General features: G+C 41.5%; 1 protein-coding gene across 25 annotated transcripts in view; it reads right to left on the reverse strand.

Annotated features, from left to right (window-relative positions):
• The window catches only part of MACF1 (microtubule actin crosslinking factor 1), a 337,865-nt gene that overhangs the window by 123,223 nt on the left and 189,006 nt on the right, over positions 1-25,636 (reverse strand). For all 25 annotated transcript variants that reach the window (XM_043461815.1, XM_043461824.1, XM_043461814.1 and 22 more), the window contains 15 exons: positions 24,012-24,164; positions 22,163-22,317; positions 21,668-21,794; positions 21,077-21,260; positions 19,487-19,656; positions 14,300-14,478; positions 13,481-13,619; positions 12,634-12,827; positions 11,479-11,641; positions 10,624-10,707; positions 7,776-7,883; positions 7,496-7,594; positions 5,863-6,015; positions 5,465-5,553; positions 3,150-3,285 (listed from right to left, as the gene is read on the reverse strand). In XM_043461815.1, coding sequence (XP_043317750.1) covers positions 3,150-3,285; positions 5,465-5,553; positions 5,863-6,015; positions 7,496-7,594; positions 7,776-7,883; positions 10,624-10,707; positions 11,479-11,641; positions 12,634-12,827; positions 13,481-13,619; positions 14,300-14,478; positions 19,487-19,656; positions 21,077-21,260; positions 21,668-21,794; positions 22,163-22,317; positions 24,012-24,164 — 2,133 coding nt within the window. The remainder of the gene's footprint in view (positions 1-3,149; positions 3,286-5,464; positions 5,554-5,862; positions 6,016-7,495; positions 7,595-7,775; positions 7,884-10,623; positions 10,708-11,478; positions 11,642-12,633; positions 12,828-13,480; positions 13,620-14,299; positions 14,479-19,486; positions 19,657-21,076; positions 21,261-21,667; positions 21,795-22,162; positions 22,318-24,011; positions 24,165-25,636) is intronic.

Genomic DNA, 25,636 nt, shown 5'->3' on the forward strand with positions numbered 1-25,636 from the left:
CCAAAGTGAGATTTCGACCTCATATAACAACTTCTCAGGGTTGCAATCCATGCAGAAGACTCTTGAAGTAGCACTTCCCTGCTGATGCGTTCAGCGGGACTGGTCCACGGGGTCAGAAGAGAGACGTAAGCAGCCCAAGAGCCACACAACAGCTGTGCAGCTAGTAGACGGCCCCGTGTGTGTTACTCAGGCAGCTGCTGAGCACCTAGGGTGGTCACATGTTTGGTGGCCAATGCTAGCATTTGCCATGGCAACAGCTCCGAGTTAAATTAGCTCTAGGAATTGGAAGCAGCAAGTCAAGGAAGGAGCAGACTAGGGTCCCTTGACTCTGAAACCACTAATAAATTTTCCTCCAATCCAGGCTAGAACAGGTAATACAGTAATCACAATGATGGCTACTATTTACTGGGCACTTAATATATTTATTAAGCAGTGAGAGTTAATTCTCACAACAATCCTATGAAGGCAATTAATTTTTAGTTTGCAGATAAGAAAATGAGGTACACAAAGATTGGGTAACTTGTCCAAGGTCACTGAGTTCCAGAATCAAACCAAAGGCTGACTCTAAATTTCAAGCTACTCCCTTGCCAGTCAGATCCAGGGGAGCAGGAAGAGTAAGCACAGTAGAGTTCCATCTTACAAAGGAGTTCAGTACTAAGGACACAGAATAAGGCAAGCCTTACACACTGTCAAAATCATTCTTATAAAAAAGCCTCAAAACAGTTTCTGAAGAATTCCTATCTTGAAGCCTTTCAAGGCAGAATGTTATTCAGAAGTTAAATCATTCACATGTTTTGCCGCTCAGAACACATCACTTCTATCACTCTCCAACTTTCTACTTCCTCTTGTTAGTGTTCAGCATCTTCATCTTCCATACATGCTTATACCTGTCCCTCTTTGATCAGTATTACTTATTTGTCCTTATTTAACTCTTATCCATGGAAGATTTTACTGAAATAACTGTCAGTCACCTCCTTGCCTCCCATATAATGCACTTCATTTCTGTCTCGGTGAGAAGCAAGCTCCATAAAAGCAGGTGCTTTGCCCATTGGATGTCTAGGACTAGTACCAGCAGTTCAAGAAACATTTGATGAATAAATGAATAAACTGATAAACAGGAAGGAAATCCTTAAAATCATTAACCTACTTTGCCCAGATTTTAAGAATATGCCCTGAGAATTTCGAGCTGGATTAGCTGCATACTATCAGAGATGGAGAGTAGATAGCAAATGAGGAACCAGATCAGGGCTGCATCTTCATCTTACTATGTTTGTTCAAATAATGGAGTAACTGAGAATTGTTCACACTATTTAAAACATTATATTATGTGTTATTCTTCATCTTCCCTTTGTTTTTTGACCCAGGATGTAGAGTTTAACTTGCATAAGGTAAACGTATGTTATGTGAATCTACCAGCTATCTTGTCTGTAGGGACTGAAGGGAAAATCCCACTGTGGTATGTGACTTTGAAATATATGAAAAATTCCATTTAAAAAATTCATATAAAGGCTATTCAGAAGCAGACAATATGACAAAGAAAGAGATTCTTTGAGAGATGTCTAATTTCTTCTGTGAGTTCATGGACTCTCAGACATGCTTGTATTGAAAAAACACCCAGAGTCTAGCCAAAGAGAAAAGACTGTTCCTTCTAACACCCTCATAATTGGAGGACAGGCAAGAATCACTGAGCTGGGAAATGATCCAGAGAAATTCATTTCAGCCCCACCAAACACGAGCATTCTGACCTACACAAGCAGAAGATGATAGAGGGAGAAGAGGAAAGAAAACATAAAAGGCTCTACTTACCAGAGTTGCAGGGTGTGCCTTGGGCAGATAAGAGATAGAGCCTTATGGAGCAGCTCAGCCGTATCGCACACACAGTGTAAGCTTGGTGTTAGCGTCCAGCATGCGACTGTTTGTTTTTTGCAAAAAAGAACCCCAAACAGGTCGTCCTCTTTTCCCTTTGTGCATTTGTGCTTAAACTCCAAAGGGTTAGTTAAACTTGTAAGCAAGGATGTCAGTTAATCAGAACAATACTTCACATGAAACACACGAACGGTAACAGGGGGACACATCATGCTCAATGTAGTGGTGCTCAGCAGCTTGACTTTCTTTCTTTCTCCCCTTTTTTAACCTTTCAAAATGAGAACTGGATGTTCTCAGCAAGCGATTTTGTTAAAACTCTTCATGTACTCCCGTATATGGTGAAGCAATAAGCCATTAGAAGTGGGTTACCTCACAAACAGAGAGCTAGACCAGCACGTTCATTTTGGAAATCTGCTCTCAAATAAATCACAGCCAGTTCTACATTGTGGCCTTTACAACTCCAGCTCCTGCTATACAAATTTCAGGATCAGAGTCAAAGCATATTTTGTCTAAATATCATTTTGAGCATTATCTAGACCAAATCTGATTGCCACAGGAGCTTAAATTGCCTCACAGAATTTGGCCATTGCTTCACAACATAGGAAATAAGCAGGCAAACACACATATATATCCTAGAGACACATGTATATAATATGGTAAGTTTACATATACACACAAGTATCCAGGAAGAACTGAGGACAACCAGCAGGAACGTAACAACTTCCATGTGGTCCAGGCAATGAACACGGTGGTAACTGGTAAAGATGTCACATGATGGGGTGACTATGGATAAGGGGAACCAGCGTCTCAGTCAGCGCAGCTAATCCACCAGTTTGTTTTGGAAACTGACATTTCTCATTTATTTAGTAGATAGGAAAAAAAAGTATGGGGGGGAAGAGGTCCACAGCCTTTACTTCCCAATATTCAGAACTCCCTGCTGTCTTTTGAGTGACAATGCCACAGAGTAACCATGTTGCCTTCTGATCAGATACGACACAAAATTCAGGTTCTCCTTGACTGTGGTCTGCCACAAAATGCAAGATGACACAATGGTGAAGCAGGTCTAAAGGATTAGCCATGTGCACCGTCTAGTGATTCTGACTGACCAACACATCGTGGAACCCCAGTAAAGAAACACGAGACAAATGGCTGCTATGGTGAGGTTAAAAATTAAGTCACACTGGTCATGGAAAGCTAGTGATCATGACTCTCAATCAGCAAAGCTGCAGTCATACTGTTCCCAAGGTACCTTTCCAACACCTGGGGAGAAAAAGTCAAAGTACCTTTTGTTCTGTCTGCTGGGCCAGCTGGCTCTGGAGTTGCTGAAGCTGGTTTGCTGAACCTTCACAAAGGCCACGGTAAGTCTTACTGAGGGCATTCAATTGCTCAGATATCTGTTCTTTCTCTTTTTCTGAGAGCCTAGAAGATGAAGCATTAAAGCTCTTTTAGAGAAAGACCTTTTCCCCCAATTCTCCTCTATTACTTCAAAATGACGTCTCCACCTTGGATAGCGTTCTCCTTTGTCACTGTTTATGATGGATCATCTGTCAGTCTCCCATACTCACTGAACACTGCGGCATCTAGCTCATAGTGTTCCTGTCTGTCTTAGACTGAGCCATGATTCTTGCTGATGTCAATGCTCATGCCACCAATTATCTAACACTCTACACCTATAGTCCAGCGAACTTCCCAATCCAAGTGGCCTCCAGGCCACTTCAGCCTCATCCAAACTTGGAAGCTGCCATCCTCTAAAATTATTCCACTTCTGACATTTTAAACTTCAAGAATCTACTATCTGATTATCACTTCTGATTATAATACTACCTGGCTTTCTTTCTTTACTCTTATATCTCTTCTCTTTTAAAAATGAAATATCTTGAAGAGACAAAAGAGAAGAACACAACAAACTCATTTATTCATTACCTAACTATCCAACTTTCCAAAACTTTAGTATTTTACCAGATTTTCTTCAGATCCTTTTCTTGAATCTGGTGAATTCTGCAAGTTCCTTTTCTCATTCTATCAATACATTGTGTTTCTGAGACTGAATCTTACGATTCATCTTAAAACTACCTGTCGACTTACTGAGATTTCCCAAACCTTCTTTGACCTCTCCATTTCTCTTAATCCATCTATTATCTTTAGCTTCTTCTCATTAAAGCCCAGATACACAGTCTACCTTCTCGATCAATCCCTCACTGTTATCGCTGTACTCTCTCCTAACAAGACTCCAGCCCCAGATCGATCAAACCCTTCAACTTCCCTGATCCCACATGCAGACCAAGTCTATCTAGTGCGGGGATTCCAAAATCATGTAGAAGTCCTCCTGGTCCAACCACTACCAGACTTCAATGCTTCCTGACAATCCTCTTGGCGCCCACTCTAACTTTTAGCAACAACCTCTTTACCTATTTCAAAGAGAAAATACAGACCACTGGGCACAGTGGTAAAAGTAAAGTCTTAATTTCTGACTTTACTTCTGGCATATTTACCTGTATCTCTATACCTTCCCTGGAGAAGGCAATGGCGCCCCACTCCAGTACTCTTGCCTGGAAAATCCCATGGACGGAGGAGCCTGGTAGGCTGCAGTCCATGGGGTCACTAGGAGTCGGACACAACTAAGCGACTTCACTTTCGCTTTTCCCTTTCATGAATTGGAGAAGGAAATGACAACCCACTCCAGTGTTCTTGCCTGGAGAATCCGAAGGACGGGGGAGCCTCGTAGGCTACAGTCCATGGGGCCGCACAGAGTCGGACACGACTGAGCGACGACACACACACCTTTACTTGACTTTTGACCATTTCCTTCTTTTTGGAATTCTGTTCTCCCTTGGCTCTGAGGTTTCACTCATAATTTCCTCTTACTCCTCTAAGGCTCCTTCATAGGCTGAGAAGCCCTTGAACACTTGTAAGATAATCCGGTCATGGTTTTTACTATGCTAATCTCTATCACTTCAAATTTCTCTCATAAATTCTAAATTTACACATATAGCTGCCACTGGACAACTTTAGTGGAACCCCTTGAGGCAGAAATAATGCATCAGGGACTTCCGAATATATACTAGAGGTTTATCCTCTGATGTCCTGTGGGCTCTTCAGATTCAAAATATCTGAAACTAAAGTGGCCTTCTTACCCCTCAAGCCACACCCTCTCCTGTATTCCCCATCTTGTTGAGCGGCATCACCAAATGTCCAGTGGTCTAAGCCAGAAACCTGGGAGTTACATCTGATCATTTTTATTTGTCACAAAGCCCCGTAAGTTCATCATCCTTAATATCTTTTGAATCTTTGTCTCCTCTCCACCTCATCACTTCTTGCCTAAATTGTCAGAACAGCCTCTTAACTGGTCTCTGAGGCCTCTACTCTTGCCTCATGTCTATCCATTCTCTATGAAACTGTTTTAGAAATCTTTATGAACAGCCTGATCAGGTTCACAAGCCCTCCTCATAGCTGACACGTAAAATGCAAATGTAGCATGAATTATAATCTGACTCCTGCCACCTTGAATTCTCCAGCCTGAGTTCTCATCATGACCCTGAGTTTGAGTCAGTAAGATCCAGTCCTCTAGATGTGCCACAGTATCTCATTTATGACTCACTTATGACCGTGCTTGGCCAAGAAGATCTGTGAAGTTTTAATGGCCTCAGAGACTTGCTCCCTCTTGGTTGTCAGCTCCTCTGTCAGAACCTATGTAGTAGAAGAAAAGAGAAAACTTCAGAGCCCAAGAAACTGAAGAATCAAAAGTCATTTGAAATAAAATAAAATCCTAGGGAAAAAACCTATCTTAGGTAAGATTTTCATTACTACTATCTAGAGTGATTTAGAAAGCAGAAACACAAATAAGATGACTACTTCAGTTTCTTTAAGTCCTGAAAGCTAACATTTACTGAGATAATAATCATTCCTGGGTGGCCCATATGTGCCTTATATTATCCCACCTAATGAGTAATCTCATATTATGCTACCCAGGAAGTGATAGAGGGAACTTCCACTCACCTGTTGTTCTAAGATAGCCTTTTCAATGTCTGTTGATTCTTTGGTCTGGGGTGAGGTAGCTTTGCTTTGTGTATTCTTTGCTAGGGTAGATACCCAGCCCAAAAGTTCTTTAACCTTCTCCACATGCTCCTGTTTTTCCTCCTCTACCACTTTCTAGAAGAGGAAATAGAAAATCAGTATCTTGGTCAATGTCTTACTAGACAGGCCTGATTCAGAGTTCCTAAAATAAAGATATTAAAGTTACCTCAATCAGTACCTCTAATAACCCCAAGTTAAACATAATTTACCCCACCCACAGCATTGTTCACCAGTGCCTATGTGATGCTAATAGCTAAGTTCATTATACCTAGGTTGGCTCTTTTCTTAGAAAAGCATGCTATTTTCCTATGGGATGTGCAGTCAATAGTTATTTACTAATTTTAAGAAGCCCTTCACATATAGTATCTTATTTTCATAATTCTTAGATTTTCAAGTGAACAGATGGACATCTACGGAGATTAAATGAAGTATGTACTGACATAAAGGAAATCTTTGGCCAATTTATGTAGGCAAAAGTTGGTACAGGTTAATGTTTCCAAGAGCATTTCTTTTGTTAAGAGTTGTTGAATATGTGGAAGCTTATTTGGCAAAAACACAGATTTTTTAATTACAGAAAGACTGCAAACTCATTACAACAAATTCAAATAATCTGAAATGCATAATATATGTCCCTTTAACCTAATTTCCCCAGGAATTTGGTACAGATATTTCTAAACTTGTTTTTATGCTCATTTTGTACCTCTGTGGTACACACTCTTGTTTTTCCTGAAATCGTAATTATACATAAAATTCAAACTTGTTTTTTTTCTTCAAATAATGTACTATAAGTATCTTTCTATGTCAGTTCATTTAAATCTACTTCATTATTTTTGACAGTTTCATAGCATTCTACCATATGGAATTTGGATATCTCCAATATTTCCCTTTAACAAATTATGCTTTATTAAGGATTTCTCTTCATAGCTCTTTCTTACGCTTATAATGTTTCTGTAATAACAAAACCTGGAAGTGGGAGTGTTGGACACAAGACAGTCAGTCCTCACTAGTCTTCACTAGTCCTCACTAGTCTTCACTAGTCCTCACTAGTCCTCACTAGTCCTCATTATTCACTACAAGGTTGTCGTGTGCCTTAGAGAGAAAATGTGCTTTAATAAGATTCGTTCAGGTGTGAGCTATGCTGCTCTTAGATATGAGTTCAGTGTTAGTGAATCAGCAAGATTTATTAAGTAAAGTCCTGGAGAAGGGCACGACAACCCACTCCAGTATTCTTGCCTGAAGAATCCCATGGACAGAGGAGCCTGGTGGACTACAGTCCATGGGGTCGAAGTCAGACACGACTAAAGCGACTTAGCACACAGGCATTAGGTAAAGTGCTTTTAAAAAAAACACACACATAAAACCAGGTTGTATGTTATCCATCGACCAAAAGTTGGCAGGAACCTAACCCTGTGTTCCCGTGGGTACAAGAATTCTCTAATTTGCCGTTGCAGTGCACACAGCAACTTCGTGGAACTCAAGTACTGTGAACAATGGACATCAGCTATGTGTGCATTTTAAATCTTGGTAGATGAGGCACAGGACTTGCTGGACTCACCTCCTCCTCCTCCAGCCGCCGGAGCGCATCACTGATGTATTTTACATGCTGAGTTGTTAAGGTCACCAATGCTGTGTAGCGAGTCCTCAAGTCCATGAACTATGATTAAAAAAAAACAATTTAGATAAGTTATCTGCCAGAAAAGTCAATTTAAATAGTTGACAATAAGAGGAAGTTTTCATGAAGTCACACGCTCAACAGTAATCAAATCATAAGGCCCCGAAGAGTGAATCCTTCCTTGAGGACAGTATACACATCCTTGCCCACCCCCTCCTTTCACCTCTTGCGTGATGGCATCTGAAGAGGAGAGCATGCGACGGCGCTTGCCCGGGGATTTCTGCTGCGATTCCACAAAGGCCTTGTATGTCATCAGCTGTAATTCATAGTCCTGGGGAGGAAGACACGGAACTGCATTTACACCGGGCTTAGGGCTCACACGTATCATGCAGTAGCATGGCAGCATTCCCATGGTGATGATCCTTTAGCATTTGGATGATCCTTTAGAACAGAGGCTAGCAAAGTTTCTGAAAAGGCCATACCATCTACTCACTTCTGCCACTGCAAGTGAAAGCAGCCACAGATAGTAACTAAAGGAAAGAATGTGGCTGGGTATGATAAAACATAACTTAGAGACACTGCAAGCTGAAGTTCATATACTTTTCCTGTGTTGTGAGGTATTTTTCTTATTTTTAATACCCTTTTCCCATGGGCCATATAAAATAGGTGGGCAAGCTGGAGTTAGCCTGTGGATCAGGTCTGCTGACTCCTGAGTTGGCAATTTGTTGAATGCTGACCATATCCTTAATCTCACACACAGGGTGACTGAGGCCCAGAGACAGGAAGTGAGTCTCCCTAATTAACTCAGTAGGTGAGCAACATCGTCAGGACTGGAATCAGTCTTCCATCCATCCCTAAACTAATGCTCTTCTCGTGTTGCCGTGCTATCCTATCACTTCCTCTGCAATCTTCAGAGCGCTGCCCTGGCTCAGGCCCTCTTCATGGATCACATGATGCTGCCACAGCCTCCTGTGGCATTCTCCTTCTCAGACCCTCACCTCTGCCATGCTACTGGAATAACTTTTCTAAAGTCAAAAAGATAACCACTTCATTTCCCTGTTTGAAAGTTTTCAATGACTTAGAGCAGATCTCCTCAAATATCAACATTCACCTGGGGGTCTTGTTAAAATGCAGCTTATGCATTTCTGAGTAGTTCCCAAGTGATGCCAATGCTCCTGGCTCAAAGACCACATTTTGAGGAGCAAGAATAGACGGTAAAGACAAAGGAACTGAACAAGGCCTTTCATGGGTTGACCCCAATCTCCTCTCTGTTTTCACAGTCACTGTTTCTCATGTATGATACAATTTCTAGCTATACCAGGATAGCTAGAATTTGCTCTTTCCTTATATAATCATTGTATTTTATCCCTCTGTGCCTTTAATTATGAAGTTCCTTTCGCCTGGAATGTCTTGCTTTCTGTTGTCAATTTTGAAAATTCTAGGCAGGAGAAAAATACTGACCGAGTGCTTAAGCAGTCTATTGAAAAAAAAAAAAAAAAAAAAGGCTTCACCAGTGGCTCAGCAGCAAAGAATCTGCCTGCACTGCAGAAGCTACAGGAGACACAGGTTCAGGAAGATCCCCTGGAGAAGTCATGGCAACCCACTCCAATATTCTTGCCTGGAGAATCCCATGGACAGAGGAGCCTGGTGGGCTACAGTCCACGGGGTCACAAAGAGTCGGACACAACTGAATTGACTTAGCACAGTAGTATTAACAACCAAATACTAATAAAAATAAAAGCATGTGCTACCATTTACTGAACGTATTTTAATTTTGAGGCACTGTCCTATGTATAAATTATCCCATTTAATCTTTGCAATCACTCAGTGAGGTAGCTACTATTCACAATTTTGGAGACATAGCAACAGAAACTCTAAGGGGTAAATGTTTGCTCAAAGTCTGAAGCCTGGAAAATGGCAAAGCTAGGATTTGAATTCAATTCTTTGTGATACCATGTCTCCTGTTATTAACTAAAGAAATGTATTCATTAAAAAACTATTTGCTGAGCACCTGCTACGTGCTTGTCATTGTTCTGGTGCTACACACATAATGGGGAACAAGTTAGAAAAAACTTCCTTCCCCTGGAACTTCCATTCTAGTGGGAAGGCATGTGATAAACAAATCAATATAGAAGAATCTCAGGTCAGTTTTCTTTAAAGACCTTATCAGAGAAATAGGGAGTAGGGAGCCAGATCTTGCATAGCCTGGTAAACTATAAAAGAATTAGAATTTCAGTATGAGTATGACAAGAAGTCACGAGACAGTACCGAGCAGGAGAGTGACAGGATCTCATCTATGTTTCCGCTATGGCAAGGTACACATTTCCCTCACATTTTGGTATCGCTAAAATTGGAAAATGTCTCACTTGGCATTTGCATCATTGGTGGAGTTTCCCCCTTTCAGGCAGTACGTAAAGTAACGTGGCTCATAATCAACAGTGTCTGAGGTTCCGTGACATGTGGTATGTTCTTACAAAGTGAGTCTGGCTACTGTGTGGGAAAAGAGCCTGAGCGGGCGGGAGCAGAAGTGAGAGAGCAGCGCAGAGCACTGGCGCAGCTCCAGAAGGTTCTTCACTGAGATGTGAACCTGGGAGAGGGGGGTGGGAGGGGCGGTGAGGGGTAGTCAGATCTGGGAAACATGGCAAGACGGACCCGACTAGTTCCCAGACTGCTATTAAACATAAAATTTAAGGTGAAGAGAAGAGTGAAGAATGACTCTGGGCTTTTTTTGCCTCAGCAGTAAGGAAAATGAGGACACTATTTCCTGAGATATGCAAGACAGTGAGAAGCGTGTTGAGAAGAAAACCCAAACATTCTGTTTTTCACATGGCAAGTTTGAGAGGCCTGTCATTCATCCATTCAGGAGTCAAATGGAGACTCCTTGAAACTCATTTCTTGTCTGGTACCTCTCTGAGCATCCCCAAATATGTGCCATGACAAACACACACCTGCATTAACTTAAAGATGGAGCAGAAGAGATCTGCTTGCTTGTCTAAAAACAAACCCTCCAGTGACACACAGATCTTCAAGCTAGAGACTATTTATGTTATTTTTAGGACTGGCAGCATTACCTTTACAGTGGTGGAATATTGCTGGGAAAATTTTTGACACTGGTCCAGTTTTGTCTGATTTTTCTCAATTTCTGCAAACAGCTCCTAGGAACCAAAACATCACAACATTTTATAATTGTCATTATCATCACTGAAACAGGTGAGCATTTATTATGTTCTAATGCAGCGTTTTCAAACCTTAGCTGTGTCCGAATCACCTAGAACACTGGATAAATCATAGATTGCTGGGTCCCACTTCCAGAGTGTCTGACTCGATAGATTTGGGTTTGAGTCTGAGAACTCTCATTTCTAACATGTTCCCAAGTGATGCTGAAGCTGCTACTTTGGCTGTCAACACTTTGAAAATCACTGTTCTAAGTAATTTACATGTATCATTTCATTTAATCCTAACTACAAAAACCTTAAGAGGGCAGTTGAACAAATAATGGACTATATGCATTTTACTGCTGAGGGAAGCAGAATACTAACAGATTAAGCAACTGGTTCAAGTTCTCATAGTAAGTAAGGGAGCCAAAAAAAAAAAAAAAATCCCTCAAAATACCAACATATAAAAACAGTTTTGAATGAAATAATTTTCTTCAACTTACAGCTTCCCTGGGTTTTCATTTCCTATATTCTAATCCTAGCAAAACAAGATGCAATATTGACCCTCTAGTGCTTTCAATATATACTCAGGGGAACTCAGGATTGGAAGGGGCCTTCCAATCTTGGAAGACCCTAATGCAAAACCAGTATCTAGTGACCATTCTGCTTGAACCCTTTTCAGAAGAGGCTCAGGATGTTTTGATATCAGGGGGGAAGTTAACTGCTAGTTGCTTCCCCCTGTGACTTCCACTGGGCCATGGCCACACCCACCGTCTGCTGGCTGAGCTGCTCGGAGAGTACTCTGCTGTCCTCAGCCTGGCCTGGCTTCATCATTTCCTGCTGGGCAGTGGTTTCCTCAATCCATTTGATGAGAGTTCCATGGCAGGCTCGGTAATCTCCCAGGACTTCCTGGATGCTTTCTAGCTCAGATTGGCTGCAGAAGCAAAGGGAAATTGCTATCAGATATCTTGGTCTAAATACAACTAAGTAAACAAGGCAATTCCCTCTTTAGCCCAGCCACGCCTCCAGCTGAGCTTGACCACGAGGAATACATCTTTATTTTGAGGGAAGAGCAATGCAGCACTGAGAGCCATGCATACTCCCAGTACTCTGTGGGGAGAAGGGAGTAGAAAGCAGGCGTGCCCTGCGGACCTGCAAACTGCTTTGAAGCCTGGCATCCCGTGATAATCCTTGTCAATTTTTCCACCTATGTTGCCAAGGATTACTGGGGTTGCCAATAAGGTAGTACTGCCTGCACACTTTGGTCTCCTGGCGATAGAGGACCTGTCAGAGTACACAGCCATGATTTATGACTCACTGGTTTCTTGGGGAGAAAAGTAGGGGTAGAGTGGGTGAAAAAGAGTAGTTGCTCTTAATTCCAGTAACAGCTTCTTATACCACTTTTGTTAGTCTAACTAGCTTTGGGATAATAATTCATTTATAGAGAATTAATCCAAACTTACATGAATCTCTATCACCCCTCTCCCTATATATTTTCCTAACTAACCTGGTCTCAGATAGGTGGTTTTCTGTCTTTCCTATTCAAATCAGTCATCAAAAGCAGAACCTCAAGTAACAGATAAAAACACTAAATTAGCAAATGAAAAGGAAGCAAGAAATTCTGCAAAGCCCCACTATGAGTATGACTCATATTAAGTATCAAAGCTAGGGAATTCTCTGGTGGTCCAGTGGTTAAGGCTCCGTGCTACCACTGCAGGGGATGCAGGCGTTCCCTGGTCAGTGAGTGTATGCTTATTTAAAGGAGGAATCAGTCAGGATGGGGTAGAAATTAAGTGACAGTATACATTTTGGACAACATTCTGACCAATCTCTGCCTTTAAATAAGCATACACAGAAATAACTGTATTTTCATTTAAAACCTAGTTTCTGAACCCTAGAGAAGAAAAGGGTGGGGCTGTCACTCACCGGGTCTCGAGCTGGGCAATGACCCGGTGCCAACGGTCCTGTAGCTGGGAGCCTTTTTCCTGACAGCGCTCCAGATCCAGGTTCCGCTCTGGGGTCAGACGGCTTAGCTGCTCTGCCACCACCTTGGCCTTGCCAATTTCCTCATCCAGGACTGAAAACACTGAATTCTTGTCCTTCGCATCACTAAGCCAGTGCTATAAAAGCACAAGCAGAGCAACAGGTTAAATATATTCCATGCTAAAAAGGACTCAGACTAAGGAACAAAACAAGTTCATTGTCTACAGCTGGCTCCATGTTACATCTGTGATTCAGAACCAGACTCTGCAGTGTTTGTGCCAGAAATGCCTCCATAGTGCTGAGGCACACTAGGCAGCCAGTGGAGAAAAGTGCAAGAACGAGTGTTTGAAACCTGACTCCACCACTTATAAGCTATGAAACCATGACAAGCCACTTAGCCAATCTGAATCTTGGTATTCTATCTGCACACAGAGGTAAAATTCCCTCCTCTAGCCACCTCACAGAGTTGCTTGTGAGCATCAAAGGAGGTAAGAGCTAAGTGATTTACAAACTTACAACATAACCATTGATTGTATCCAATTAAACTATGATTTTACTGGGGAGAAAAGGGAAAAAATAAATAGAAAAGCATGGTCCTTTATCTCCCTTTTGTAGTTAGATATATGTCTCAATCCTCTCTTCTTTGGACCCACATAAAAAGACATTAAATATAATATTCTGCCTAATTCGAATGCAAACTTTAATCAGTGGCATGCCATCCAAAACTGCATTTCTCTGCTAACCCCAAGCAATGAGTATGTTGTCAAACTAGGAACTAGGAGAAACCAACCCGTAATGTAGACCGATGGGACTCCAGAGCTGAGAGATCTGCTGGCACTGCTTCTTCTTGACTCAGCTTGATTTCATAACCTTTGACTAAGAGTTCGGCATCCTGGATGCTACGCACTATAACATCAATTGTCTTCAGCCTGTGAGGATAAAATCACTTCCATTAATACATGCATTTTAAGAGCTGGGCTTCGGACCTGGAGCACTACCAAGAGATTCACCAATGTAACTGTCAAAATCAACTTCATCATTACTAAATGATGACAGGGTTTCATAAAAACAAGCATAATATATGTACTGCCAATTTAAGTCAATTAAAATATAGTTTGGGGGACACTGGGACACACAACACATGCGTACACATGGTTGAGGTCTCACAAGAAAATAGGCTTGAGGACAGAAACCCACTCAAAACCATGAAGACTCTAAGATCTCCTCAAGGTCATAGGCAGGGATGTGTGGGTAGAGGGAAGACCCTCAAAGCCTAATACTCAGTTGAGATAAAAATTTTTCTTTCTTTAGTGTCCCTTTCTCTGTTTTAAAAAGAAGTATCTAATCAAAGAGAAATGAGATTCGAAATAGTCATAAAACTGCAAATAAACTCCCCTTCTCCCCTTCTGTATTCCCAGCATTTGATCATTGCAGCTCACATGAACCCACTCCATGTTATTTTGAACTAAAGCCAAGGTCTCTTTTTATGAGTACAAGCTCTTCAAGACCTGCAATCTCCCTGAATTGTTCATGAAACATTCCAGGTACATTTTTCCCCCCATCTGAATGGCAAACATTGCCCTCTTGACCCAAATTCTCACTCACTCACTTGTTTAAATAGACAGTGGAGAGACCATACACATGGTCCATTTTTTCCACCAGCAGATTGAGTTCTGAGCGCAGAGTTGGGACACTGGAACCAGATGGGGACTGATGGAGAAAGCTGTTGCATTTCACGGAAACAGCATCCAAGTCTGCCCTCAATTGCTGCAGATCCTCTTGGGTGTGCTATCAGGAACAAGACATACAACAAACACAGAGACAGAATTAAACCAAGAAGTTATCAAGAAGTTCTAGTTCAGAACAGCAAAATATCAGAAACAGACCAAATGTCATATATAGAAGAATGATGGAATAAACCAGGCAACAGCAATGAAGGCAGAGCAGGGCAAAGAATACAAACACATAAATTCTGAACACAGAATTGACTACAGACATACCTTCAGTATAAAGACAAAAAGAATTACATTAAACTCAGGATAGTAGGTTTGCTTTTTGTAATCCTATGAGTTAGCAGTACTGAAACTATTATCTGTACATGTTAGAATTGAGCAATAAGTAAATTTACACTACGGATAATGTAAAGGAGGTTTTTCAGTCTGGGGGAAGGGAGTTACAAATATGGAAGAAAAGAGAAGTTAGAATAAGCCCTGAGGTATTGGGTTGGAGCAGGATGGAGAGAGACATATACAAATATTTGTGGTCACATGTATGCTCTATCTGCTGAGCAGGCCTAAAGTAGATAGCCCAACAGAAATGAGCACAGTCAGCACCCAATCTAGGTTCCTAAATAAAGGAACCTAAAGAAAGCAAGACTCCTTGGAGAGACACTAATCCTAGCGTTGGGGCTGGTAAAAGCAAGAGGAAGCAGGAATTGTTGAGGTGGGAGGTGCTCCAGAAAGGGCAATCATGGGTGCTCCCTGGTGGTCTGGTGGTTAGGACTCTGCACGTCCACTGCAGGGAGCACAGACTGCATCCCTGATCAGGGAACTAAGATCCTTCAAGCCACACAGTGAAGTAAAAAAAACAAAACCAAAACAAGGCGCTTATTAGGTCAACTAAAGAAATTTCAGTTAAGGTCTTAGTAACAGTAATATATTCAAGATCAGTGTTCATTAATCACTGTCCCGTGGTTATGCAGGAGACTATCCTTGTTTGTCGAAGTACATAGGGGTAAAGGAGCACTATGTCTGGAAGTTACTCTCCAAAAAAATATTATTATTATTTGTGTATATATGTAGAAGAAAATGATGAAGCAAATGTAGAAAAATGGTAACATTTTTGGAATCCAGGTGAAGGCTATATGAGAATAAAAACTTTTCTATATCTGAAACTATTTCAAAATAATTTTTCTTTAAAAAAAGAAAAGTCCTTTAGAAGAGCTCAATATTAACCTGAATTTCTTTGAATGCTCTCTTTTGCAGGGACAAATAGATTTTGAATGACTGTAGAAAAGTTAAAAAAAGAAAAAAAATTCAATATGAGAATTACAGGTTTATTTGACATGCCTCTTTTCATACTGCTTATGGGGTTCTAGAGGCAAGAATACTAGAGTGGTTTTCTACCGGCAGAAAGCGAAGAAGAACTAAAGAGCCTCTTGATGGGGTTGAAAGAGGAGAGTGAAAGATCTGGCTTAAAATTCAACATTCAAAAAACAAAGATCATGGTATCCGGTCCCATCACTTCCTGGCAAATAGATGGGGAAAAAGTGGAAACAGTGGCAGACTTTATTTTCTTGGGCTTCAGAATCACTGTGGACGGTGACTGCAGTCATGAAATTAAAAGAACTTGCTCCTTGGAAGGAAAACTAAAACAAACCTAGACAGCATATTAAAAAGCAGAGACATCAGTTTGCTGACAAAGATCCATATAGTCAAAGCTACAGCTTTTCTGGTAGTCATGTACAGATGTGAGAGTTGGACCATAAAGAAGGTTGAGAGCCAAAGAATTGATGCTTTCAAACTGTGCTGCTAGAGAAGACTAGAGAATCCCTTGGATAGCAAGGAAATCAAACCAATCAATCCTAGAGGAAATCAACCCTGAATATTCATTGGTAGGACTGAAGTTGAACTGAAGCTCCAACACTTTGACCACCTGATGTAAAGAACCGACTCACTGGAAAAGACCCTGACACTGGGAAAGACTGAAGGGAGAAGGAGAAGCGGCAGCAGCAGATGAGACGGTTGGACGGCATCATCAACACAATGGACATGAGTCTGAGCAAATTCCAGGGGATAGTGAAGGACAGGGAAGCCTGGCATGCTGCAGTCCATAGGGTTGCAAAGAGTTGGAGACTGAACAGCAATGAACAATGACATGCCTCACACAGCCTCAGATCCTTTATGAGCAAAGAAAATTAAACTAGGTTCTCATTCTTCTCTTAAGGCTTAGGAATTACTGAGACAGCTGAGAAAACTCACTCCTCCGCATTAGGCATTCCTTTCCATTTCCTTTAAGCCCCTATATCAAATCTAATATTCTTCACAGAACTCTCTTGTCATACCCCAAGTAGGAATGTTCCAGCAACACTCTACATTCATACAGCAATGTTTGCTTGGAAATCTGGAGGTACACTAGGTATTCTCTAATGACATCTCTTATACTGAAATCTCTAACTGTGACTTTAACCTTTTGCTCTTCTTTACACTATAAGCCAAAAGCAAGGACCTTTGGCTTACTTTCTTTGCATGCCCCCCAAAACTTAATAAAGCAATTAATATTTGCTGCTTTTACATCAAGAATATCACCTTACATTTTTATAGCATTTTACTTTTCCAGGAAGCTCATGGCATGTACTGTATCCCTTAATTTTCAAAACTTCTGTGACTCCTATAGTTCAGTTCAGTTCAGTCGCTCAGTCGTGTCTGACTTATTGCGACCCTATGAACTGTAGCACGCTTCCCTGTCCATCACCAACTCCCGGAGCCTGCTCAAATCATGTCCATCACGTTGGTGATGCCATCCAACCATCTCATCCTCTGTCATCCTCTTCTCCTTCTGCCTTCAATCTTTCCCAGCGTCAGGGTCTTTTCCAATAAGTCTGTTGTTCGCATCAGGTAGCCAAACTATTGGGAGTTTCAGCTTCAGCATCAGTCCTTCCAATGAATATTCAGGACTGATTTCCTTTAGGATGGACTGGTTGTATCTCCTTGCAGTCCAAAGGACTCTCAGGAGTCTTCTCCAACACCACAGTTCAAAAGCATCAATTCTTCTGTGCTCAGCATTGTTTAGAGTCCACTCTCACATCCATACATGACTACTAGAAAAACCATAGTTTTGACTAGACAGATCTTTGTTGGTAAAGTAATGTCACTGCTTTTTAATATGCTGTCTAGATTGGTCATAACTTTTCCTCTAAGGAGTAAGTGTCTTTTAATTTCATGGCTGCAGTCACCATCTGCAGTGATTTTGGAGCCCAAAAAAATAAAGCCTGTCACTGTTTCCATTGTTTCCCCACCTATTTGTCATGAAGTGATGGGAACAGATGCCATGATCTTAGCTCTCTGAATGCTGAGTTTTAAGCCAACTTTTTCACTCTCCTCTTTCATTTTCATCAAGAGGCTCTTTAGTTCTTCACTTTCTGCCATAAGGGTGGTGTCATCTGCATATATGAGGTTACGATATTTCTCCCAGCAATCTTGATTTCAGCTTGTGCTTCCTCCAGCCCAGCATTTCACATGATGTACTCTGCATACAAGTTAAATAAGAAGGGTGACAATATACAGCCTTGATGTACTCCTTTCCCGATTTGGAACCAGGCTGTTGTTCCATGTCCAGTTCTAACTGTTGCTTCTTGACCTGCATACAGGTTTCTCAAGAGGCAGGTCAGGTGGTCTGGTAGTCCCATCTCTTAATTTTCCACAGTTTCCTGTGATCCACACAGTCAAAGGCTTTGGCACAGTCAATAAAGCAGAAGTAGATGTTTTTCTGGAACTCTCTTTTTCGATGATCCAACGGATGTTGGCAATTTGATCTCTGGTTCCTCTGCCTTATCTAAATCCAGCTTGAACATCTGGAAGTTCATGGTTCATGTACTGTAGAAGCTTGGCTTAGAGAATTTTGAGCATTACTTTACTAGCGTGAGATGAGTGCAATTGTGCAGTAGTTTGAGCATTTTTTGGCATTGCCTTTCTTTGGGATTGGAATGAAACTGATCTTTTCCAGTCCTGTGGCCACTGCTGAGTTTTCCCGATTGGTTGGCATATTGAGTGCAGCACTTTCACAGCATCATCTTTCAGGATGTGAAATAGCTCCACTGGAATTCCATCACCTCCACTAGCTTTGTTCGTAGTCATGCTTCCTAAGGCCCACTTGACTTCGCATTATAGGAGGTATGGCTCTAGGTGAGTGATCACATGATCGTGATTATCTGGGTCATGAACATCTTTTTTGTACAGTTCTTCTGTGTATTCTTGCCACCTCTTCTTCATATCTTCAGCTTCTGTTAGGTCCATACATTTCTGTCCTTTATTGTGCCCATCTTTGCATGAAATATTCCCTTGGTATCTTAATTTTCTTGAAGAGATCTCTAGTCCTTCCCAGTCTATTGTTTTCCTCTATTTCTTTGCATTGATCGCTGAGGAGGCTTTCTTATCTCTCCTTGCTGTTCTTTGGAACTCTGCATTCAAATGGGTATATACTTTCTCCTTTGCCTTTAGCTTCTCTTCTTTTCTCAGCTATTTGTAAGGCCTCCTTAGACAATCATGTTGCCTTTTTGCATTTCTTTTTCTTGGCAATAGTTTTGATTACTGCCTCCTGTACAATGTCACAGATCTCCATCTACAGTTCTTCTACGGATGGAGATTCATACTATCTCCATTTTTTAAGAAAGGAAACTAAGGATGAAAAGTAATTTGCACAGGGGTTTTCCCTGGCAATCCAGTGGTTATGCCTTTGCCTTCCATTGCAGGGGGCTGTGGGCTGGATCCCTTGTTGGGGAGCTAAGATCCCACATGCCTCATGGTCAGAAGACCAAAACATAAAACAGAAGCAATACTGTAACAAATTCAACAAAGACTTAGAAAGGAAAGGTCCACATCAAAAACATCTTCAAAAAAAAGAAAAGAATTTGCTCAAAGTCACAGAGAAAAGTGTACATCAGAGCCCATGCTATTTGTGGAGTCACATGACTGACAGTAACCATGTCACAGAATATAACATACATGTAAGGGACAGAGTGGAAAGTAGCAGCTCTACTGAGCAGTCTTAGAGCACCCACCTTGCTCTATATGCTTACCTCTTGTTCTGCGATCCTTAACGCATTGTCTTGCCGAGCATCTTTGTCAGTCCTAGAGCTGGCAGGAGACTGAATTCGATGGATTAGCCTCTGTTCACACTCCTCCAGGCGCAGCCGAATATTCTTCAGCTCTGAAATGTACATCTTGGCCACAGTTTCCTCTTTGTCCTCTGTGAAGGCACAAGCACAGAAGACCATTAAGCACTACAACAGAGATCAGCAAACCTGGAAAAAACAGATTTACCCTGAAACAGTGTACCATTGGATCTACCAAAGCTGATACTCCATGAATGAAAGCAAGGCCTTATATGGGGAACCTTCTGCTTGTTCCCAAATTCCCTGCATTATATACTGATCTTTAAGGTCCAAATGCAGGTCAGGAAGCAACAGTTAGAACTGGACATGGGACAACAGACTGGTTCCAAATAGGGAAAGGAGTACGGCAAAGCTGTTTATTGTCACCCTGCTTATTTAACTTATATGCAGAGTACATCATGAGAAACGCTGGGCTGGAGGAAGCAAAGCTGGAATCATGATTGCTGGGAGAAATATCAATAACCTCAGATATGCAGATGACACCACCCTTATGGCAGAAAGTGAAGAAGAACTAAAGAGCCTCTTGATGAAAATGAAAGAGGAGAGTGAAAAAGTTGGCTTAAAACTCAACATTCAAAAAACTAAGATCATGGCATCTGTTCCCATCACTTCATGGCAAATAAATGGGGAAACAGTGGAAACAGTGGCTGACTTTATTTTTCTGGGCTCCAAAATCACTGCAGATGGTGACTGCAGCCATGAAATTAAAAGATATTTACTCTTTGGAAGGAAAGTTATGACCAATCTAGACAGAATATTAAAAAGCAGAGACATTACTTTGCCAACAAAAGTCCATCTAGTCAAGGTTATGGTTTTTCCAGTAGTCATGTATGGATGTGAGAGTTGGACTAAAAAGAAAGCTGAGCACTGAAGTATTGATGCTTTTTAACTGTGGTGTTGGAGAAGACTCTTGAGAGTCCCTTGGACTGCAAGGAGATCCAACCAGTCCCTCCTAAAGATCAGTCCTGGGTATTCATTGGTAGGACTGATGTTGATGCTGAAACTCCAATACTTTGGCCACCTCATGCAAAGAGCTGACTTACTGGAAAAGACCCTGATGCTGGGAAAGATTGAGGGCAGGAGAAGGGGACAACAGAAGATGAGATGGTTGGATGGCATCACCAACTCAATGGACATGGGTTTGGGTGGACTCCGGGAGTTGGTGATGGACAGGGAGGCCTGGCGTGCTGCAGTTCATGGGGTTGTGAAGAGTTGGACATGACTGAGTGACTGAACTGAAGGTCCAAATACATAATTTCCACAAGAAAACAGGATAGGTTTATTAGCAATAATGAATAAAATACAGCCTTTTCTTCCACGATCTGATTTTGAGAATTCAGCTCTATGAGTTATTTGCTATCTCAAGATTTTCTAGCAATGCAAGTGGTAAAAAGGTGGTGATGATACTTTCTAGTTTATATGAAGGGTCGGGTCGAGCAGCACCTTTCAGGGCTCTCATTCCACCTTTCCTCTCCCTCTTCCCAAGGCACACACCGTTCTCCATGGACTTTATCAGGTGCTGGAAATGGGTTTTACACGCCTCCACCTCCTCTTCCAAGCGAAGACGGTCAGCCACTGAGAAGAGGGCCGAATCACGACTCTCCTGCAGAAAGTCTTCATAGTGGGCCTGCAGATTCTTCATAACCTGGTGGTACTCCCCAGGTGCTGAGGAGCGGAGCTGCAGAGAAAAAAAACAGTGGACATTTCAATGGAATGGAAATGTAATACAAAATAGTGCACAAACCATATTTATAAACATGTTTATTTTTCACAAATTGAATTTGTGCATGAAATCAGCATTCGGATCAAGAAGCAGGACATTATGAGCATCTCAGAAGCAGTCTGTGCCCTCTAGGATGTATACCTTAATGATGGCCAATACACCAGTGTTCCCCTATTCCTCACATTTATCCAAAAGGTTTTCGTTTCTAAGGTCCTCAAGCCCCTAACCCTGAAACAGTATCCCTGACTTCATTTCCCACCAACTGGGTAAGCAGGGGTCTCACAGTAATAGAAAAAACTTCCTGCTGAAAAAATAAAACTTGCCAATAGGCTATAAGCCTGGGTTAAAACTTTCATAATTACCTTTTCCAGATTCCAGGTCTTTACAAGGTCAAGGTCCTTCCTCAGATAGTTCCAGGAGATAAGGCTTTTGGTATTGACATGTAGTTGATGCCAAAGGGCCATCACCTTCTGATAAGATTGCTCCACCCTACAAACAACACAAAACCTGGCTATAGCTTTTCTAAGGCCTGAGATCTTCTAAGGGAAAAAATGTGATTGTCTCAGCAGAACTGAGCAGAGAAAGGCAACAAGTCAAATATTAACAACACAGGAATGTTTAGACCTAAATTAATTGATACCCTCAAGCAGATATTTAGTCATCTCATGAATGTTATGTGAATATACTGATAATATAATTATGAGAAGTCAGAGTGGAAAAGCAATGACAGACAAAAGATAGACAAAATAACTCCATTTGAAATTGTTTAAAAATCACAACAATGCTTGGAAAGCAAATGTAGATTCATCCCTCCGTCGGTTCGCCCCCAAAGCACAGCGTGTCAGCTGAGCCGGTACCTGCTGGCCGTCTCCACGGCATCCTTATTGGGTGGGGGGATGAGGAAGCAGACTGACGGCACCATTGCCTCGTTCCCTGTGGGGCTGATCACTTTCCACTTGGTCCTCTGTGAGTTATCTTCCAATACACACTCATCATTCTTGCAAATAGTGATCTGAAGAGACAAATTTACAAGTTATTGCTAATGGATAAACAAACAACCTAGTATTACCTGGTGCCTGATCCCAAGGCTATGAAATCCTTAAAGAAAAATCATTTTGGAGATCTTTATCACCTAGGGAAACTTTCTGATTTTGACAAAAAGATAATGTATATAAATACACAACCCAGAGATGGTTGCAACATGAAAGAAATAAATGAAGCAAGTGTTTATTAAATGCCTGTTACAAGCCAAGTAACTCAGATATGACAGTTATATGGAGACTGTAAGAGCTCCAAGAGCAATCTCTCTGTATCCACAATGAACACGGCAAAAATTAAAGGGACATAATACAACTCTGCTTTTGTGATACTTCCACATCCTCCCTTCCTGTCACCCCACTCAAATCCCTGAAATGTTTAAGCATTTGAAATCATCAGCTCTTTCTCTTGGGAGACAGGTAACCAGTATTACTGGTTTCTGTCTAATTTATAGACAGAAATATTGAGACAAAGAAAAGCACAGGAAGAAGTCATTCGTTCTTTGGTATAACACATATTTATTGAGCCTACTATGTGCTTGGAAGTTTGCTAGGCCACTAGAGATACATATCCCACATATTCTGATGTGCTACTTGGTTACAAAACTGTGTGACACACTCGGTTTACCAGGGAATGCATGGAAGGCAAAAGACCCGGTCTTCATTAGAGGGGTAAGAGATTATTCCAAGACTCTGAAGCCACATTAAGGAATTCAGACTTTCTGAAAAGAAATGGGGAAACTTCCCTGGTATTCCAGTGGTTAAGACATTGTCTTCCAATGCAGAGAGAGCAGGTTCAATCCCTGGTCAGGATTGGAGCTAAGAGGCCACATGCCTCGTGGCCAAACAACCAAAACATGAAACAGAAAAAAATACTGCAACAAATTCAATAAAGACTTTAAAAGTGGTCCATGTGGAAATAAAAATCTTAAAAAAGAAAATAAATAAGAACAAATGGAGAATTCTTGTAGGACTTATTCAGGGGAGTGATTTTTTTTTTTTTAAGATCATGCTGGTGGTAGGATAAAGAATACATTGAATGGGAGGCTGATGCAATAATCCAAGTGGGTCTGATTTAGGTAGATGCAGCAGGGATAGAAAGAAGAATACTTGAGGAATATTTGTGTGTGTGTGTATATATGTGTGTGCTCAAGTTGTGTCCGACTCTTTGTGATCTCATGGACTGTAGCTGCCAGGCTCCTCTGTCCACGGGATTTTCCAGGCAAGAATATTGGAGTGGGTTGCCATTTCCGACTCCAGGGGATCTTCCTGGCCCAGGGATTGAACCCATGTCTCCTGCATTGGCAGGCAGGTTCTTTACCACCGCGCCACCTGGGAAGCGCAGTGAGGGGTGTTTCTTTACAAATGCTAACTTGGTAATCCTACCAGCTGTACGAAAAGAAGAGAGGAGTCATGGATCTCTCTGGGGTGCTAAAACCCCCATTTCTATCCACTCTTAGGCACCTGGGTAGATAACGATGTCGGTTACTGAGGCAGGGAGCAGGTCGGTTGTAGAGTTGAGGCTAAGGTTTTTAACGATAGCTCTGAGCACGTTTAGTTCTAACAGAACTCTTGTCATTTGACCTTCCTTACTCTCCTAACGCTAACTGAAGGCTCCCTTCTCCCTCATTTCCTTTTGGAGCAGGAGGCACCCTCTCCGCCTCCTCACCTCGATCTGCCTGTAGTCACAGATGGCCTTCACGGAAATGGTGCTCTTTAGCATGTGGTCAGGACTACGTGGCTTTAGCTGAACAATGGATTTTGATCTCCCAACAAGACTGGCAACGGAACTCTTGGATTGTATAAGCTGCTCCTTTTCATCCTACAAAATGAGAAGAAAACCAAAGAGACATTAATGTAGCTCCTTGGGAGACTGAGTCAACAAAGAAAACTGAGTGCTCCACTCCCTCTGAGAACGTCACTTCTCGGTTAAGTAGGGATCCTTGGTGGAGCCATCTTAGAAACACAGGGATAAAGAAGACAGGAGAAGATGCTTCTGTCTGCAACCAAGTGCATTTATACTCAAATTTTGCAGCTTTCTCCCTGTGCAGTTTTCAATGAACCATAAAGCCACATGCAAAAGCAAATAATAAATAAATAAAACAAAAAAGAATTTCTAGCTGCCAAATACAGCTAACAAAGGATTTTGCCAAATAAGGTTCAGAGAACATGGAAGTTAAAAACAATGATAATAACTAGGTTGTGGTTGTTATTATTATAATTCAATTTCTCACTGACAGAAGCCAGCTCTTGCCTCTCTGCTTAGGAGAAGTTAGAGTTATGCTCTTTCTTTTCGTTTTTAAATAATGTTATCTCCCAAGCTCTATTAGAAATATTTTACTTTCTTAGATTGAACCAAACTTTCTAGAGAAAGATCTTAGCTCTTCAACCAACAACCTATAAATTAAAGTTGTTGGTGAAGGTATTGTGATAAACAATTTAGGGTTTACCTTTTGGAGTCTTGCTGTGCTGTATTTATATAAATTTGATTGATTTGAAAGAGATCTCATGCAAAATTCAAACTCTCAAGTCTCTGCAAACCCAATTTTCTTAAAAACTAATGAACTTCTTGTCAACAAAATTGGTAGCAATCTACTACCAATTCCATTAGAGAGTAAAAGACAACCTTTATCTATTAGCTAGGATGTTTTGAGCTCATTTTGATGTATTAAAAAGTCCCCAGAAGAGGGCTTTCTTGGGATGAAGTAGATGTGATGAGGGTAAAGAGTTAATAATGTTAAGAAATGCCATTAAAGAATTAAGAATATGCAAGTAGAGAAAAAGAAATGCTTAAACAAACTACCTGTGCCTGTCCCCGGGAGCATGATTGGAAGAAATACAACTTTAACTTATTAGTTAAGAGAGAGGAATGGAATATGTCAGGGAGACAGCCACATTGTTCCATTCTTGAGAGCTGGTCTACCCATTTCAGTTTCCTTGCAATAAAGATGTCAATTTCTGTCTAACCCACAGCCAAACATCTCAAGCTCCAGAGACCAAGTGCTCAGCGTGGTACAAGGTCTGAAAAGAACCAGAAGCCATGACAGATGCTCCCGAACCTGACGGACAAGCAGCGGAGCAGACCCAGGTGACTCCATGCCCCGATGACGCCGCCAACTCGATGCCCCTGACCTGGAGAGGAGGGAGCAGAGCAGCGACCCTCGAGAAGAGGAGATAGCACAACACCTGCAGAGGAGTTACCCTACGACAGGAAGGTACTCTGTGGGAGGGAGGAGATAATAGCCAAGGATTATTATATTCCTCCTTCATACCTGATGTGCCTCCGAGAGAGAC

The sequence above is a fragment of the Cervus canadensis genome, chromosome 2, assembly GCF_019320065.1.
Source record: "Cervus canadensis isolate Bull #8, Minnesota chromosome 2, ASM1932006v1, whole genome shotgun sequence".
Classification (NCBI taxonomy): domain Eukaryota; kingdom Metazoa; phylum Chordata; class Mammalia; order Artiodactyla; family Cervidae; genus Cervus; species Cervus canadensis.